Below are 19,136 nucleotides of genomic sequence, written 5' to 3'. Positions count from 1 at the left end.
TATAGTAGTATATTCTTGTACATAGGAGGCAGTATTATAGTAGTTATATTCTTGTACATAGGAGGCAGTATTATAGTAGTTATATTCTTGTACATAGGAGGCAGTATTATAGTAGTTATATTCTTGTACATAGGAGGCAGTATTATAGTAGTTATATTCTTGTACATAGAGGCAGTATTATAGCAGTTATATTCTTGTACATAGGAGGCAGTATTATAGCAGTTATATTCTTGTACATAGGAGGCAAGTATTATAGTAGTTATATTCTTGTACATAGGAGGCAGTATTATAGTAGTTATATTCTTGTACATAGGAGCAGTATTATAGTAGTATATTCTTGTACATAGGAGCAGTATTATAGTAGATATATTCTTGTACATAGGAGGCAGTATTATAGTAGTTATATTCTTGTACATAGGAGCAGTATTATAGTAGTTATATTCTTGTACATAGAAGGCAGTATTATAGTAGTTATATTCTTGTACATAGGAGCAGTATTATAGTAGTTATATTCTTTGTACATAGAGGCAGTATTATAGTAGTTATATTCTTGTACATAGGAGCAGTATTATAGTAGTTATATTCTTTGTACATAGGAGGCAGTATTATAGTATTTATATTCTTGTATCTAGGAGGCAGTATTATAGTAGTTATATTCTTGTATCATAGGAGGCAGTATTATAGTAGTTATATTCTTGTATCTAGGAGGCAGTATTATAGTAGTTATATTCTTGTACATAGGAGGCAGTATTATAGTAGTTATATTCTTGTACATAGAGGGCAGTATTATAGTAGTTATATTCTTGTACATAGGAGGCAGTATTATAGTAGTTATATTCTTGTACATAGGAGGCAGTATTATAGTAGTTATATTCTTGTACATAGGAGGCAGTATTATAGTAGTTATATTCTTGTACATAGGGGTATTATAGTAGTATATTCTGTAATAGGAGGCAGTATTATAGAGTTATATTCTTGTACATAGGAGGCAGTATTATAGTAGTTATATCTTGTACATAGGAGGCAGTATTATAGTAGTTATATTCTTGTACATAGGAGGCAGTATTATAGTAGATTATATTCTTGTACATAGGAGCAGTATTATAGTAGTTATATTCTTGTACATAGGGAGCAGTATTATAGTAGTTATATTCTTGTACATAGGAGCAGTATTATAGTAGTTATATTCTTGTACATAGGAGCAGTATTATAGTAGTTATATTCTTGTACATAGGAGCAGTATTATAGTAGTTATATTCTTGTACATAGGAGCAGTATTATAGTAGTTATATTCTTGTACATAGGAGCAGTATTATAGTAGTTTATATTCTTGTACATAGGAGGCGTATTATAGTAGTTATATTCTTGTACATAGGAGCAGTATTATAGTAGTTATATTCTTGTACATAGGGGGCAGTATTATAGTAGTTATATTCTTGTACATAGGAGCAGTATTATAGTAGTTATATTCTTGTACATAGGGGGCGGTATTATAGTAGTTATATTCTTGTACATAGGAGCAGTATTATAGTAGTTATATTCTTGTACATAGGAGGCAGTATTATAGTAGTTATATTCCTGTACATAGGATGCAGTATTATAGTAGTTATATTCTTGTACATAGGAGGCAGTATTATAGTAGTTATATTCTTGTACATAGGAGCAGTATTATAGTAGTTATATTCTTGTACATAGGAGCAGTATTATAGTAGTTATATTCTTGTACATAGGAGCAGTATTATAGTAGTTATATTCTTGTACATAGGAGCAGTATTATAGTAGTTATATTCTTGTACATAGGAGCAGTTTTATAGTAGTTATATTCTTGTACATAGGAGCAGTATTATAGTAGTTATATTCTTGTACATAGGAGCAGTATTATAGTAGTTATATTCTTGTACAGTATTAGTTATATTCTTGTACATAGGAGCAGTATTATAGTAGTTATATTCTTGTACATAGGAGGCAGTATTATAGTAGTTATATTCCTGTACATAGGAGCAGTATTATAGTAGTTATATTCTTGTACATAGGAGGCAGTATTATAGTAGTTATATTCTTGTACACTAGGAGCAGTATTATAGTAGTTATATTCTTGTACATAGGAGGCAGTATTATAGTAGTTATATTCTTGTACATAGGAGCAGTATTATAGTAGTTATATTCTTGTACATAGGAGGCAGTATTATAGTAGTTATATTCTTGTACATAGGAGCAGTATTATAGTAGTTATATTCCTGTACATAGGAGCGGTATTATAGTAGTTATATTCTTGTACATAGGAGCAGTATTATAGTAGTTATATTCTTGTACATAGGAGCAGTATTATAGTAGTTATATTCTTGTACATAGGAGCAGTATTATAGTAGTTATATTCTTGTACATAGGAGCAGTATTATAGTAGTTATATTCTTGTACATAGGAGCAGTATTATAGTAGTTATATTCCTGTACACAGGAGCGGTATTATAGTAGTTATATTCTTGTACACAGGAGCAGTATTATAGTAGTTATATTCTTGTACATAGGAGGCAGTATTATAGTAGTTATATTCTTGTACACAGGAGCAGTATTATAGTAGTTATATTATTGTACATAGGAGGCAGTATTACAATAGTTATATTCTTGTACATAGGATCAGTATTATAGTAGTTATATTCCTGTACATAGGAGCGGTATTATAGTAGTTATATTCTTGTACATAGGAGCAGTATTATAGTAGTTATATTCTTGTACACAGGAGCAGTATTATAGTAGTTATATTCTTGTACATAGGAGGCAGTATTATAGTAGTTATAGTCTTGTACATAGGAGCGGTATTATAGTAGTTATATTCTTGTACATAGGAGCAGTATTATAGTAGTTATAGTCTTGTACATAGGAGGCAGTATTATAGTAGTTATATTCTTGTACATAGGAGGCAGTATTATAGTAGTTATATTCTTGTATATAGGAGCAGTATTATAGTAGTTATATTCTTGTACATAGGAGCAGTATTACAATAGTTATATTCTTGTACATAGGAGCAGTATTATAGTAGTTATATTCTTGTACATAGGAGGCAGTATTATAGTAGTTATATTCTAGTACATAGGAGCAGTATTTTAGGTGGTATACCTATGTCCATAGAGGGCGGTATTATTATACTGGAACTGCCCTTAAACCAGTTGCCCTGTTTTCTGAATACAATATTAAGAATAGTGTTCAGTGGTTTGATAAGTAACGCACCTTTCGGTCATACGGTTCCCCACGTAACATTTCAGGGGCCATCCAGAAGGCAGATCCCACAAGGGACAACTTCCTTTCTCCATTCTTCAGTGGCGGCTCCACCACCTCTCGGGCCAGACCAAAATCCGTCACAAGTGCTTCTCTCCCACGTGAGGTCACCCTTATAAGACAATTCTGCAAAATACACAAGAAGCTATGAGGCGAACCCCCAGGCAAATAAAATTCTAACAGTGAAGACTGACACAGCCAGTGGAGATTAAGGACTATAATTGGTTCCTTGAAATGTATACATATTTAACATTACCTTGGAGTTCAGGTCACGGTGATAGATATTTTTGGAGTGCAGATAGACCATCCCCCGACTGATGTCACATGACAGCTCCACCTTCTCTTTCCAGCTCAGGTGGACTTCTTTACCGGCCAGGAGCTCCTCTAAGCAGCCGCCATTCACGTACTGGGGGAGGGGAGAGAGCTTGTTAAACCACAAAGTGGGGGTGTGGCCCAAAGCAACCAATCCGATTTCAACCTTTTGTACTGTGTGTATAGGGCGGAGCTAAATCCTTTAATGAAGTCTACAGTGATTGGCTGGATGTTCTGCCCCACTCCAGTCACAACCAGAGCTGCAATCACAATTCTGCTGCCTTCCAGTTGTAATCTATCAGTGCCCAATATAAACCACCGATATGATGGTGGCATTGCGGGAAATGTTTTTTTTTTTTTAAACCAGTATTAGTTTTTGTACGAGAAAGAGAGCAAAAAACAGGGAACGATATCTCCCACAGTGTAATACACCCGAAGTCCTATAATGCACCACACACAGAGCATGTGCGGCCAAGTTCTTACACTGTACCAGCAGCGAGATGTAACCTTCTGCAAAAGCAGCAGAATTATGAGTGCAGCTCTGGTTGTGACTAGAGTATAATACCTGGTTTCACTGTAGATCAGTACAGCAAAGTAAACTTTTAGTGGAGCTTTCCTTCTGGAGATGGCGGGCAGGATGTCCGAACCAGAAGTGTTTATGTTACACGGAAACCATGAGGTGAGAACAAGGAACGTTCTGTCCCAGAATTTCCCCCCCAGAGGACGGCGAGATACCATCAAAGGCCTGGCAGCTGGACAATGCCGGCGGCCATTATACCGCAATCCCTGGTATAACGGTACAAGTGAGAGAATCTGCAAGATTTAACGAGCGTCTCCAACCACATAGGACTGCCCCAATCTTCTATCAGTAGATTACATTTCTGGGTAGGGTTGCCCTTTAAATTATGCTAAAAATAAAAAAAAGGCAGGGCTGTGACAACCTCCTTACATATGATGTGAATATGAAACATTAAGGAATTTACCTCCAGAATTGGATACAGTTTCTCGTCTTTCACACATATTCCCAGATACCTAAAAAGTAACAAGATGAGGATTACAAAAAGTTACACGAGTCTCCCGGCTGGGGCCTGTAGGTGGGCGCCGGCTGAGACATAGGATTGGCGTGATGCCGCAACGATTCTCCAAGCAGTTATCACTAATAGGATATTCTTAAAGAGGCTGTCCATAAGGAGGTGGTCCCTCCTCAGGACGGCCCTGGAGGACTCGGGGCGCCCAATATATAACTCTGCTATGGATGCCCTGCGGACACCGCTGGCAGAGACACTTGCAGCTCTGACAAACGCAGGCGACACTTTGGGCCCCCAAGTTGATGATTTACTGGCACTTTGGGACCCACAGACATAGGGTGCAGAGGAACATATAGCTATGCATCATGTACAGAAATGAAGGCGATACCACGGCCTGCCACTAGATGGCGCCGACAACATACAATCTGAACATTACACGTTCCAACCCATCTCTTAAAGGGTTTGTCCACTTAAGACATAGTGTCCTACTGAGCACCTCGTCTGCTGCTAGGATTGTGTAGACTGCGTGCAACTGTAGCAAACCCTCAGCTGTGGAGACTTCAGGTCTCTGGGTTTATACAAGATTATTCCCATTTGCTGACAGCAAGCAGAGATCTTTCACATGAAAACATATAGAGCAAAGTGTATTCAAAAGCGGAAGAACATGCATTTAAAGGGGTTGACTAGGATTAGAAAAACATGGCTGCTTTCTTTCACAAACGCTGCCACCCCTGTCCACAGGCCGTGTGTGGAATTGCAGCTCAACCCTACATTTCAATGGCGCAATACCAAAAACAACCTGTGGACGGCGTGGCGCAGTGTGTGGCCATTTTTCCAGTCCTGGACACCCCCTTTAAGAGCGGCCCCTCCCCTCGGTGCTCACCTGACAATGTTGGGATGGGACAGCTTCTGCAGGAGGGAGATTTCTCGGACGATCCCCTCCTCGTCCACCTCGTTTTTATAGATCTTCACCACCATGCTCTTGGAGCCGGCGCCGTGAGACACCTGCCGCGGGAATACATCGTGTCACTACATGTCAATGTGGACTGTCCCTTTAAGAAGCCCATCTTTTACAAAACGGAAGGATTTGCTGGTCAGGAGCGCAGGAAAGCTGGGTGGTCGCCATATTGTCATCGGATGACGTGATACAGACACCCCGCACTGCGCTGGCCCCTGTACAATACAGACTCTGTTCTATCGCTTGAATGGGGGCCACAACAAACAGGAACACGTAGGGCACGCCCAAAATATCCGCTACACAATGCGCTAATGTAATGAAGCTGCACAACAATGGGCCGAGTGTCCTAGGAAGGGGACACATCCAATACCCGAAATGGCCCACGTCACACACAGGCTGCTCAGTCCCATCCCCCATACTTTACACTGCAGCTTTGCTTGTTTGGATTGATTGCTCAAGCTCTGTTTATTACGCTCATATTTGTTTTGTTTCATTTATACTCTGGTCTGAAAGAATAAATAAACAACAAAAACTGCTGTTGCCTGGAGACCGTCAACAAGCAGGTCTGATCTTACTATGGCCTACCCAGGACAGCCCGGCTCTTTAACATGATCCAGACGTCAGGGTGTATGATAATAAAGTATTTGATAGATAAAGACAGGAAGAAGGGATCATCCTGCTGATGGTTTCCATATGGCAACAGGTCAGTCACCACTGAGAAAACAAACTTAGAAATAAGTGAAAACATTTCAGAAGTAGATATTTTTCCGACTTTAGAATAGGCTCCTAACTACCAGCTAATGTCATGCTGCTTGCTGATGGTTTCCACATGAATACTGAAAGTAATATAAAACCAGAGGTACACTTTAAAAAAGCAAGATTAACCCTTTAAAGACTGAATCATGTGCAAAATGTCACATAAAAGCTAAACTAGGGGGCGCCATTGCTTCCATTAGATAACCCTAAGGTTCTTATCGAGGGGTTTTGCAATAGTTTTTGCTGCAATACCAGAAGCGACCTGTGGACAGGGGTGGCGCTGTGTCAGGGAGTAAGAAGCCACGTTATAAATGTGGCGTCTGTCAGGTACAAGAAACATCCAAAAAAATAAATAAAAAAGAGCTGGCGGAGGAGGACGCGGGCGCTGTACCCATCATTATAGGGTAAGTTAACGGGCGGCGTTTCCTGAGAGGAAGCAAGGACACGCTCAGAACAAATCCCCTTACATGGAAAAGGTGGGTACAAGCAATATGACCGCCACAGGGGGTTGTCACCCAGCTTCTCCGGGCTCCTGCAAGGATGACAACCTTCTTGTCTGCTGTTTGCATGTCAGTCTTCACTGCAGTTCTGGCATTCTATTCATTCACACTATATGAAACACTGCACTTTCCTGTCAGTATCTGCCCTCGAGACGGAAGCCGAATGGAGGAGCGAAGAGAAGTGAGGGGCAGAAACCGGACGGCAGAGGAGGAAGCCGCAACCCACATCCCGAGCACCCGCTCCTAATGTGAGGCTACCTTCCTGTGGAGGGCGGCCATGTCAGCTAAACGGCATCTCCACCCAAAACCAGAAATCAGAGCCGTGTATCTAATCCTACCCTGTGTGATACTGTCTGCTGAGCTGTGTATCTAATCCTATCCTGTGTGATACTGCCTGCTGAGCTGTGTATCTAATCCTATCCTGTGTGATACTGTCTGCTGAGCCGTGTATCTAATCCTATCCTGTGTGATACTGCCTGCTGAGCTGTGTATCTAATCCTATCCTGTGTGATACTGTCTGCTGAGCCGTGTATCTAATCCTCTCCTGTGTGATACTGTCTGCTGAGCTGTGTATCTAATCCTATCCTGTGTGATACTGCCTGCTGAGCTGTGTATCTAATCCTATCCTGTGTGATACTGTCTGCTGAGCCGTGTATCTAATCCTCTCCTGTGTGATACTGTCTGCTGAGCCGTGTATCTAATCCTATCCTGTGTGATACTGACTGCTGAGCTGTGCATCTAATCCTATCCTGTGTGATACTGTCTGCTGAGCTGTGTATCTAATCCTATCCTGTGTGATACTGTCTGCTGAGCTGTGTATCTAATCCTATCCTGTGTGATACTGTCTGCTGAGCTGTGTATCTAATCCTATCCTGTGTGATACCGCCTGCTGAGCTGTGTATCTAATCCTATCCTGTGTGATACTGTCTGCTGAGCTGTGTATCTAATCCTATCCTGTGTGATACTGTCTGCTGAGCTGTGTATCTAATCCTATCCTGTGTGATACTGTCTGCTGAGCTGTGTATCTAATCCTGTCCTGTGTGATACTGTCTGCTGAGCTGTGTATCTAATCCTGTCCTGTGTGATACTGTCTGCTGAGCTGTGTATCTAATCCTGTCCTGTGTGATACTGTCTGCTGAGCTGTGTATCTAATCCTGTCCTGTGTGATACTGTCTGCTGAGCTGTGTATCTAATCCTGTCCTGTGTGATACTGTCTGCTGAGCCGTGTATCTAATCCTATCCTGTGTGATACTGCCTGCTGAGCCGTGTATCTAATCCTATCCTGTGTGATACTGCCTGCTGAGCCGTGTATCTAATCCTATCATGTGTGATACTGCCTGCTGAGCCGTGTATCTAATCCTATCATGTGTGATACTGTCTGCTGAGCTGTGTATCTAATCCTATCCTGTGTGATACTGTCTGCTGAGCCGTGTATCTAATCCTGTCCTGTGTGATACTATCTGCTGAGCTGTGTATCTAATCCTATCCTGTGTGATACTGTCTGCTGAGCTGTGTATCTAATCCTCTCCTGTGTGATACTGCCTGCTGAGCTGTGTATCTAATCCTACCCTGTGTGATACTGTCTGCTGAGCTGTGTATCTAATCCTATCCTGTGTGATACTCTCTGCTGAGCTGTGTATCTAATCCTGTCCTGTGTGATACTGTCTGCTGAGCTGTGTATCTAATCCTACCCTGTGTGATACTGTCTGCTGAGCCGTGTATCTAATCCCATGTGATACTGCCTGCTGAGCTGTGTATCTAATCCCATGTGATACTGTCTGCTGAGCCGTGTATCTAATCCCATGTGATACTGTCTGCTGAGCTGTGTATCTAATCCTATCCTGTGTGATACTGTCTGCTGAGCTGTGTATCTAATCCTCTGCTGTGTGATACTGTCTGCTGAGCTGTGTATCTAATCCCATGTGATACTGTCTGCTGAGCCGTGTATCTAATCCCATGTGATACTGTCTGCTGTCCGGCAGGGTCATCACCCAGCTTTCCCGACCCCTGGGTGATGCATCCCCTGCTGGTGGCGGCCATACTGCTCGGCCCTCCTGCGCTGCCGTCGCTCACCACTACTATGTCGCCCACTGTTCAGAAAGGACCGCTACGCCCGGCTCGTATTACGCCCTTTTAACCCCGGGCACACAGAACACAGCGCTGCGGGCGGCACGGCCCAGCACACAATCAATATTTAAGTAGCGGCAGATCTCAGCTTACTGGCCCCGTATCATCCGCGGCTCGCTATGCGTACGCCGCCTCCATTAACCCAAGCGGCTGCGGGCACAGATTAATTATTAATGGTCATGCTTGCCAAGGAAAACAAAGCAACGCCCATCCAGAACCTGCCGCGACACCCGAGCTGCCCGCCTGGCATCACACATTGTTTCTGGTAATGCAGGGCGACATCCAGTCCTATCCAATCTGAGCTTCAGAGAGTCTGAATACAATGCCAACACTGCAGTGAAGACTGACACCATCAAATTAGTTAGGTACCAAGCAACATTTTGAGCAGGAGGAGCCATCCTTAAAATACATACGTTCCACAGGGGCGGGGCTGTGACTACCTCAAGATAACGCTGGTATATCACTGACCTCCAGGACCACAACAGGGGTCACTTACTTTATACACTTTAGAGAAGAATCCACTTCCTATTGGCTCCGCCGTGAAACTCTCCCAAAATTCCAGCTTCCTGACGGCCGTGCGAAGCTTCTGCCACCGATCCTCCTGGTAGTAGGTGTCCGAGAACTCACCGTAATACGGGCCGGGGCTCGACGGCTCCGGAGAGAAAAGCCCCGACTCATACATGGTGGGGACCGCCACTAAAAGACAGGGACAAGACTCAGCGTCAACACGAGGGGTTAAACTCCTAATGGCACCGCAAGACATGTGTACCCCCTACTGCTTCATATACTTCTATATAGAGGCAGTATTATAGTAGTTATATTCTTGTACATAGGGGCAGTATTATAGTAGTTATATTCTTGTACACAGGAGGCAGTATTATAGTAGTTATATTCTTGTACAGAGGAGGCAGTATTATAGTAGTTATATTCTTGTACATAGGAGCAGTATTATAGTAGTTATATTCTTGTACATAGGAGCAGTATTATAGTAGATATATTCTTGTACATAGGAGGCAGTATTATAGTAGATATATTCTTGTACATAGGAGCAGTATTATAGTAGTTATATTCTTGTACATAGGAGCAGTATTATAGTAGTTATATTCTTGTACATAGGAGGCAGTATTATAGTAGTTATATTCTTGTACATAGGAGGCAGTATTATAGTAGATATATTCTTGTACATAGGAGCAGTATTATAGTAGTTATATTCTTGTACATAGGAGCAGTATTATAGTAGTTATATTCTTGTACATAGGAGGCAGTATTATAGTAGTTATATTCTTGTACATAGGAGGCAGTATTATAGTAGTTATATTCTTGTACATAGGAGCAGTATTATAGTAGTTATATTCTTGTACATAGGAGCAGTATTATAGTAGTTATATTCTTGTACATAGGAGCAGTATTATAGTAGTTATATGCTTGTACATAGGAGCAGTATTATAGTAGTTATATTCTTGTACACAGGAGGCAGTATTATAGTAGTTATATTCTTGTACATAGGAGCAGTATTATAGTAGTTATATTCTTGTACATAGGAGCAGTATTATAGTAGTTATATTCTTGTACATAGGAGCAGTATTATAGTAGTTATATTCTTGTACATAGGAGCAGTATTATAGTAGTTATATTCTTGTACATAGGAGCAGTATTATAGTAGTTATATTCTTGTACATAGGAGCAGTATTATAGTAGTTATATTCTTGTACATAGGAGCAGTATTATAGTAGTTATATTCTTGTACATAGGAGCAGTATTATAGTAGTTATATTCTTGTACATAGGAGCAGTATTATAGTAGTTATATTCTTGTACATAGGAGCAGTATTATAGTAGTTATATTCTTGTACATAGGGGCAGTATTATAGTAGTTATATTCTTGTACATAGGAGGCAGTATTATAGTAGTTATAGTCTTGTACATAGGAGCAGTATTATAGCAGTTATATTCTTGTACATAGGAGGCAGTATTATAGTAGTTATATTCTTGTACATAGGAGGCAGTATTATAGTAGTTATATTCTTGTACATAGGCAGTATTATAGTAGTTATATTCTTGTACATAGCAGTATTATAGTAGTTATATTCTTGTACATAGGAGCAGCATTATAGTAGTTATATTCTTGTACATAGGAGCAGTATTATAGTAGTTATATGCTTGTACATAGGAGCAGTATTATAGTAGTTATATTCTTGTACATAGGAGCAGTATTATAGTAGTTATATCCTTGTACATAGGGGGCAGTATTATAGTAGTTATATTCTTGTACATAGGAGGCAGTATTATAGTAGTTATATTCTTGTACATAGGAGCAGTATTATAGTAGTTATATTCTTGTACATAGGAGCAGTATTATAGTAGTTATATTCTTGTACATAGGAGCAGTATTATAGTAGTTATATCCTTGTACATAGGGGGCAGTATTATAGTAGTTATATTCTTGTACATAGGAGCAGTATTATAGTAGTAATAATCTTGTACATAGGAGCAGTATTATAGTAGTTATATTCCTGTACATAGGAGCAGTATTATAGTAGTTATATTCTTGTACATAGGAGGCAGTATTATAGTAGTTATATTCTTGTACATAGGAGCAGTATTATAGTAGTAATAATCTTGTACATAGGAGCAGTATTATAGTAGTTATATTCCTGTACATAGGAGCAGTATTATAGTAGTTATATTCTTGTACATAGGAGCAGTATTATAGTAGTTATATTCTTGTACATAGGAGCAGTATTATAGTAGTAATAATCTTGTACATAGGAGCAGTATTATAGTAGTTATATTCCTGTACATAGGGAGCAGTATTATAGTAGTTATAGTCTTGTACATAGGAGGCAATTTTTATTAGCAAAAAAACTAATATGAAATATACATTTCCAACTAAATTTTTAAAAACAATAGTCATTTGACAGAAATCATAAACCTCTAATACAGAGTAAACTCATGACTTTAACTTAACTTGGATCCTTTTCTGTTATAAGAAAAGGGGGGGGGGGTTGAGCATATTTCCAGTGAATTAAAACTATCGTTAATCTATATACACATTCCTCCATATTGTCACATTGTTTCTATTTTTCCTGACTTCCAGGGATTTGATCCACCTGAGCTCTGACATGATGGCTCGTTAGTGATGGACACTCAGGTTCTGGTGTTCCAGTGATAGTACTTGATGATGGTAATGATGAGATACATGGTCCCCCGGTCAATGTCACCTACATGAGATGGCCCCCCATAGATGATATCTGGGTATTCAAGAGACTGCAGTCTTGGGATTTTTAGTTTATGGGATATTTCCTGCCATATTTTTCTCCCTCCCCAGCACTCTGGTATAAAATGTGCCATTGTCTCCTGCTGCCGACACCCCAAGGGACACTTAAAAATGTTTAATTTTTTTTAACAAAAAGCTTTCCTTACAAGGACAGTCAAGCGATGTCATAAAATTTAGGAGGAAGCCTCACCACATTGAGGAACCTCAGACTGTCCTGTAGGATGGTGGTCGTGCAGTCTTTCAGTGTGGGCTATAAACAGAAGAAGGTCGTACACACCTTAAAGTACAGATCTTTCCTGGTCTAAGGCCCCTTTCACACGGGCGAGATTTCCGCGCGGCTGCAATGCGTGAGGTGAACGCATTGCACCCGCACTGAATCCGGACCCATTCATTTCTATGGGGCTGTGCACACGAGCTGTGATTTTCAAGCATCACATATGCGTTGCGTGAAAATCGCAGCATGCTCTATATTGTGCGTTTATCACGCAGAGCAGGCCCCATATAAGTGAATGGGGCTGCGTAAAAATCGCAAGCATCCGCAAGCAAGTGCAGATGCGGTGCGATTTTCACGCACAGTTGCTAGGTGATGATCGGGATGGAGACCCGATCATTATTATTTTCCCTTATAACATGGTTATAAGGGAAAATAATAGCATTCTTAATACAGAATGCATAGTAAAACAGCGCTAGAGGGGTTAAAAAAAAAAAAATTATATATATATATATATATATATATATATATATATATATATATATATATATATATATATATATTTTAACTCCCCTTAATCCACTTGCTCGCGCAGCCCGGCTTCTCTTCCGTCTTCTTTTTTGCTGTGTACAGGAAAAGGACCTGTGGCGACGTCACTCCGGTCATCACATGGTCCATCATATAATCCATCACCATGGTAAAAGAACATGTGACGGACCATGTGATGACCGGAGTGACGTCACCACAGGTCCTTTTCCTGTACACAGCAAAAAAGAAGACAGAAGAGATGCCGGCTGCGCAAGCAAGTCGATTAAGGCAAGTTATATTATTATTTTTTAACCCCTCCAGCGCTATTGTACTATGCATTCTGTATTCAGAATGCTATTATTTTCCCTTCTAACCATGTTATAAGAGAAAATAATGCAATCTACACAACCCCGACCCCAAACCTGAACTTCTGTGAAGAAGTTCGAGTACCAAACATGCCGATTTTTCTCACGTGCGTGCAAAACACATTACAATGTTTTGCACTTGCGCGGAAAAATCGCGCATGTTCCCGCAAAGCCCGTGTGACACCAGCCTTAGTCTGAATGTAAGCCTTCTCTATACCCCACTTCTTCAGGCACCTAATACCATAGTCCAGGTACTGGGGCAGGTAGTCCTGCGTCCATCTCCCTCTCTTGAGACTGCCGCCTCTCGAACCCAAGATTCTGCAAAAGGCAATATCCAGTCCCTGACACTGTTCACCCACAGGGAGCCATTCTTCAAGTCCAGGCAACCAAAATTAACTTTCAGGAACAAGGAGTCAAAGAACACCCTTGGATTTATCATATCCAGCCACCCTCTCTCCTCTGTAGGTAGGTGATCCCTCTTTATCTTTTTTTACTGGGTTCAACCTGTTCCCCCAAAAGAAGCTGGAAGAACAGGCTAAAGAGCCTAGCCGAGAAAGATTCTGGCAACAGACATATAAGAAGACAGGGACCAGGTAAGTCTTCAATATTTTAACTGTTTCTCTATAGGTCAGCCTACAGTTCTTCCATCGCTAAACCTTTGCATTTCCGGCTTCCAATCTATCTTCCCAATTTATCCTGGCGTTATCGTCCCTCCCGAATTTAACCCCAATGATTTTAATATAGGTGGAGGCTTTCGCAAATTGTGGCAGATCATGTCTGGATCAGAATTCAGGGTCCAGAAAGCTTGACTCTTCTCAAGGGTGACCAGAGACTCTGAGGCCTCCAAATAGCTCCTGATGGCTGCAGACAACATCTGCACCTCACGAGGTTCAGATATCACCACAGTCACTTCATCCGCGTAGGCAACAACACTCAAAGGCAAGCAACGGGGGACTGGCACCCCCTGATAATCACACTCCTGCAGCGACCTCAGGAACGGGTCTAAGGCAAACACATACAGTAGTGGACTCAACGGGTAACCCTGTCTCACCCCCGCCTCAACCCTGAACGTGTCACCCTGCCAACCATTGACCAGAGGAAAGCTCTCTGCCTCTCTGTACAAAGTTTTCAGCCAATCTACAAATTGTCCTGGAATACCGTACTTTGACAAAGTGGCCCATAGATACTCGTGGTCTACCCTGTCAAAGGCTTTAGCCTGGTCAAGACCAACAACATATCTCCCACACCTCAGAGCTTTACATCTCTCAAACATCTCCCTTATCGAGATGACTGCTCCAGAGAGTGGACGACTCTCTGGACATAAGGGTCTTCCAAAAGATTAGAGTTAAGTCTCCATAACCCTTTACCACTATCAGGACACTTTGTGGATCCCAAACAGAAAAACAAGGCCAGGTGATCTAAATAAGGGACTACTCACTCCTTTATCCCACTGACGGTTTCTGATGGAAAAACAGAAGCCAAATCTATCCAACTACTTCTGTCAGCAAAAGAGTATGTGATGTTTGGCTTCCTACCTCCCTGTGTGAAGACATCACTGAGAACTGCCTGAGAGATCAAGTTATTCAAGACCTTGGAGTCCCTGGTAACTGCTCGGCCAGAGGATCTGTCACCCGATGTTCTAGCGACATTGAAATCTCCAGCCATTACTTCAGGAACTGAGGTAAAGAGATACTGCTTCATCTCACTGAACAACTGGATCCTTTCTGCCACTGACTGTGGGCCGCAGATATTAATGAGCCGGAGCCTTCTTCCATGAATAGCGACTTCTAGAACCAGACATCTTCCCATAGCCACCTCTGGTAACCAATGTACTGTCACATTATTGGTGGTGAACATGATAGCCATCCCGGCATAAGGCTCCACAGCCGATGACCAGAAAGAAGGACCAGACCACCAATCTCTTTCTGCCTCACCTAAAAGCCCTAATGTGGTCAGACGGGTCTCCTGCAAGAAGATGACATCTGCATCCAGATACCTGAGATGGTCATATACAGCGTGTCTCGTACTCCTTACTTTTATGCTGTTCACATTACTTAAAGCTATTTTTAAAGACGACGCAGCCATCAGAGCACAAAGCAGTGAAGTCCCCATCATCATAGGTCAGAGTCTGAGCTGTTCTGTCTGCCACTTGTTTCCATGTCTGACTCTACCTGATCTTCTATGGCAATGGGTCTCCTTTTTGTTGGGGGGTCTCCTGTGTCGCCTTCACATTCCTTATCTATCCTTTTGTAGAGCTCTCACTCAGTCACCATCTGACTCTGTCAGAACCTCATACCTGTTGGATATCACCATTACATTTGCACCTATAATGACTTATTTATTGGCCCATGTTGTAATCTGCCTCGGGCTTACGGGAGGACGTGTCTTTTTTCCTCAGTTTGCTCTTACTCTCCTCAGGTACAGATGGTGATACAGACGAGGCTCCATCTGACTGTTGTTGGACCTGAGGGACAGTCTCCATGTCATCCTACACACTCTCTAATGCCTCATTCACACGTCAGTGTTCGGTCAGTGATTTCCATCAGTGATTCGTGAGCCAAAACCAGGTCCGGCTCTAAACACAGAACAGGAGCAGATCTTTCCCTTATACATTATGTCTGTGGAGGCTTCTCTTCTGGTTTTGGCTCACAAATCACTGATGGAAATCACTGACCAAACACTGAAGTGTGAACGAGGCCTAAGCCCTGATGTTCTGGCTCTACACAATCAGACCTCTGCTGGACTTCTTTCCTGGTCAGTATTGTCCCTGACATCAAGGCCTCCTCCTCTACAGTCTCTGCCCCTTCAACCAGTTCCTCATCAGGTAGCTCTTTACAGATGTTGTGCCATGCATCTGGGCAATCTCTGTGAGGGTGGCCCATATTTCCACACAGATTACATCTGATGGTCTTACAGTTAGCACTTACATGGCCGACCTCACCACATAGATTGCACTTCATCACAGTGCAGGCACTGGCCAGATGACCGACCTTGCCACATCTGAAGCACTTCCTGGGCTGACTAGAATAGAAGCAGACGCCTTTCTCTCTCCCAGTGTAGAAGGAATTGGGTAGATGCCATGTTATATTGTTCCGCTGGTGCAGTTTGACCAGGACCTTTCACCCTCATGTCCAGATACCATCATTGTCCCTGTTCTTAGTCAGGTCGGACATAAGGTCTCCTGAGCCACACCACAATACCCTGGGGAGGGACCGCCTCATTCCAGAAGATGATGTTAACTGTGACTGTGTCTGGTTTGGAGATTGGAATAAAAATAATTTATTCCATCCCTCTTCGTCCCTAAACCTGGGGAAATTAGCCCAGAACCTATCCAGATTAGACATGAGCTTAAAACTAACGTCATAACCCTGTCTATCTGGTAGGTTTATTACTGCCAAGATGTTTGCTGGCATCTTGGCAGGGATCAACTGGGGAAATATGTGACCCTGATTCAGCGTTAGAGGATCTGGAATCCAGTTTAGTGTTCTGCCTATATGTGGCAAACCGTTCCTGGCTCCTATAGGACTCTGCCAGGGGCCCCATCTTCTCCAGGACACAGTCCATCTCCCTCACCACCAGAGCCAGCTCTACGCCCAGTGAGTGCAGTCTGCCATCATACAAGGTGTTACTCTCAGGATTCAGTCCATCTGCATCTGCAGCATTTTCTTATGGTGGTTCAACTCCCCCATTCTCCTTACCAGCCCTGGGATCTCCTCCGCCAGCTGCAGCTCAGGTGCACGCGCTGCCTCCTTCACCGGTGGTCTTGCTTTGGCCAAAGTCTGAGGCTGTTTGAATTCAGAGTCCTTCAGCTTCCCCATTCCAGGCTTGATGGTTTCACCACTGGCTCCGGAGTCTGCACCTGTGATAGTCCTGGAGGCTCCTGGAGACTTTGCTGCAGGTTTCCCCTGAGCCATTTCCACAGGCTTCTCAGCATGTTTGATGCTCCCACCACCAGCCTGAGATCTTGTGCGGCCTGAGCACGCCATTTTGGACACCAGATCCTGCTGCAGGTTCTCCTGCAATGTCAATCTTTCCAGGGAGGTTCTCCCTGTCTGAGCTGGAGGGGTGAGCTGCACACCTGCTGCATGGGACGAGCTCTGTCCTCCATGATGGGCACCTTGCTGGATTTTCCTTGTACTTTTTAAACTTCCATCAAAGGATTTTTTTTCAGAGCCACCTGGTTCTCCAGGATTCTGTAGACCTTACATAGCAGACCCACTCACCTCATGTTTCTTAGAAGCAGTTGCTGCTGTTCCATCTTTCATTGTTTTTCTCTTTTCCATTTCTTCATTTATTTTTCTTGAAAACACTTCCATTCTGAGCATTTCTTCCAAAAGGTATGACTTTGGGATTTACATTGACATATAAAAGAGTTTGGGAGTTTCCTCCCGGTGAAGGCCTTGGAGCCTGGGCCTTGCATGGGGAGCCCCACCCAGGGTGTCCCCTCCTGGGGCTTTCTCCAGACATCAGGAGAACCGCTAGCACACGTCCTCACAGCTAGGAGGCAGTATTATAGTAGTTCTATTCTTGCGCCTAGGAGGCAGTATTATAGTAGTTCTATTCTTGCGCCTAGGAGGCAGTATTATAGTAGTTCTATTCTTGCGCCTAGGAGGCAGTATTATAGTAGTTCTATTCTTGCGCCTAGGAGGCAGTATTATAGTAGTTCTATTCTTGCGCCTAGGAGGCAGTATTATAGTAGTTCTATTCTTGCGCCTAGGAGGCAGTATTATAGTAGTTCTATTCTTGCGCCTAGGAGGCAGTATTATAGTAGTTCTATTCTTGCGCCTAGGAGGCAGTATTATAGTAGTTCTATTCTTGCGCCTAGGAGGCAGTATTATAGTAGTTCTATTCTTGTACATAGGAGCAGTATTATAGTAGTTATATTCTTGTACATAGGAGGCAGTATTATAGTAGTTATATTCTTGTACATAGGAGCAGTATTATAGTAGTTATATTCTTGTACATAGGAGGCAGTATTATAGTAGTTATATTCTTGTACATAGGAGGCAGTATTATAGTAGTTATATTCTTGTACATAGGAGCAGTATTATAGTAGTTATATTCTTATACATAGGAGCAGTATTATAGTAGTTATAGTCTTGTATATAGGAGCAGTATTATAGTAGTTATAGTCTCGTACATGAGTGGCAGCTCCAATTACTTCCTACATCTTGTAATGAGGTCTCATTAATTAGCTGGGTGACGTACAGTTCTGGAAGCCATATTGTTTGTAAGAATGGAGCACCACATCCCATGGCCCCAGCTGCATCCAGACATCAATGTGAGCCTTGTTACTATGAAGCGGACAGTGTGCTGGCATTTCCACCCTCCTCTCGTTGCCTCGCTACCCCGGTCGGCCGTGTCGCCATGTCATTGTACAGAGGCTTTGACAGCCCGTGCCCCTCCCCCATTTACCCCCCCCCCCCCTCGCCAGGGTCAAAAAACAAGACTCACAATAGTTTAGCGACATCTGCAGAGCATCACTGATCCCCTTACACAATCGAGTGATGCGTAATTCCTTTATTAGGAGCCATGCTGGCAGCCGCTGTTCCTGGCATAGACACATCAGGGGCCCTGGTGATGCCAGGAGCTGTGCCAGCAGAAGCACAATAGTCTGGGAGAGGCACGGGCACCGCTAACAAACATGTTGTGTGTAAACCTACTGATCATGACGGGGAAATGATGAGAGTCGTCTGCCCCTTTATCGCAGGATCATCGTAACCAGGAATACAGTCAGAAAGCCGCGCAATGTTTTATTTTGCCCACTAGGGGGAATTAATAGTGCAGGAATTCGGATCTG

General features: G+C 42.4%; 1 protein-coding gene across 1 annotated transcript in view; it reads right to left on the bottom strand.

Annotated features, from left to right (window-relative positions):
- Nucleotides 1–19,136, bottom strand: part of LOC122919320 (dual specificity testis-specific protein kinase 1-like) — a 38,002-nt gene that overhangs the window by 2,941 nt on the left and 15,925 nt on the right. The window contains exons 2-6 of the mRNA XM_044268275.1: nucleotides 9,453–9,652; nucleotides 5,499–5,620; nucleotides 4,571–4,619; nucleotides 3,532–3,681; nucleotides 3,228–3,401 (exon numbers count right to left, since the gene is read on the bottom strand). Of these exons, the coding sequence (XP_044124210.1) occupies nucleotides 3,228–3,401; nucleotides 3,532–3,681; nucleotides 4,571–4,619; nucleotides 5,499–5,620; nucleotides 9,453–9,652 (695 nt within the window). The remainder of the gene's footprint in view (nucleotides 1–3,227; nucleotides 3,402–3,531; nucleotides 3,682–4,570; nucleotides 4,620–5,498; nucleotides 5,621–9,452; nucleotides 9,653–19,136) is intronic.

Source organism: Bufo gargarizans, chromosome 9, assembly GCF_014858855.1.
Source record: "Bufo gargarizans isolate SCDJY-AF-19 chromosome 9, ASM1485885v1, whole genome shotgun sequence".
NCBI classification, from domain to species: domain Eukaryota; kingdom Metazoa; phylum Chordata; class Amphibia; order Anura; family Bufonidae; genus Bufo; species Bufo gargarizans.
The sequence above is the reverse complement of the archived record's forward strand: the minus strand, read 5'-3'. Positions and strand labels throughout refer to the sequence as shown.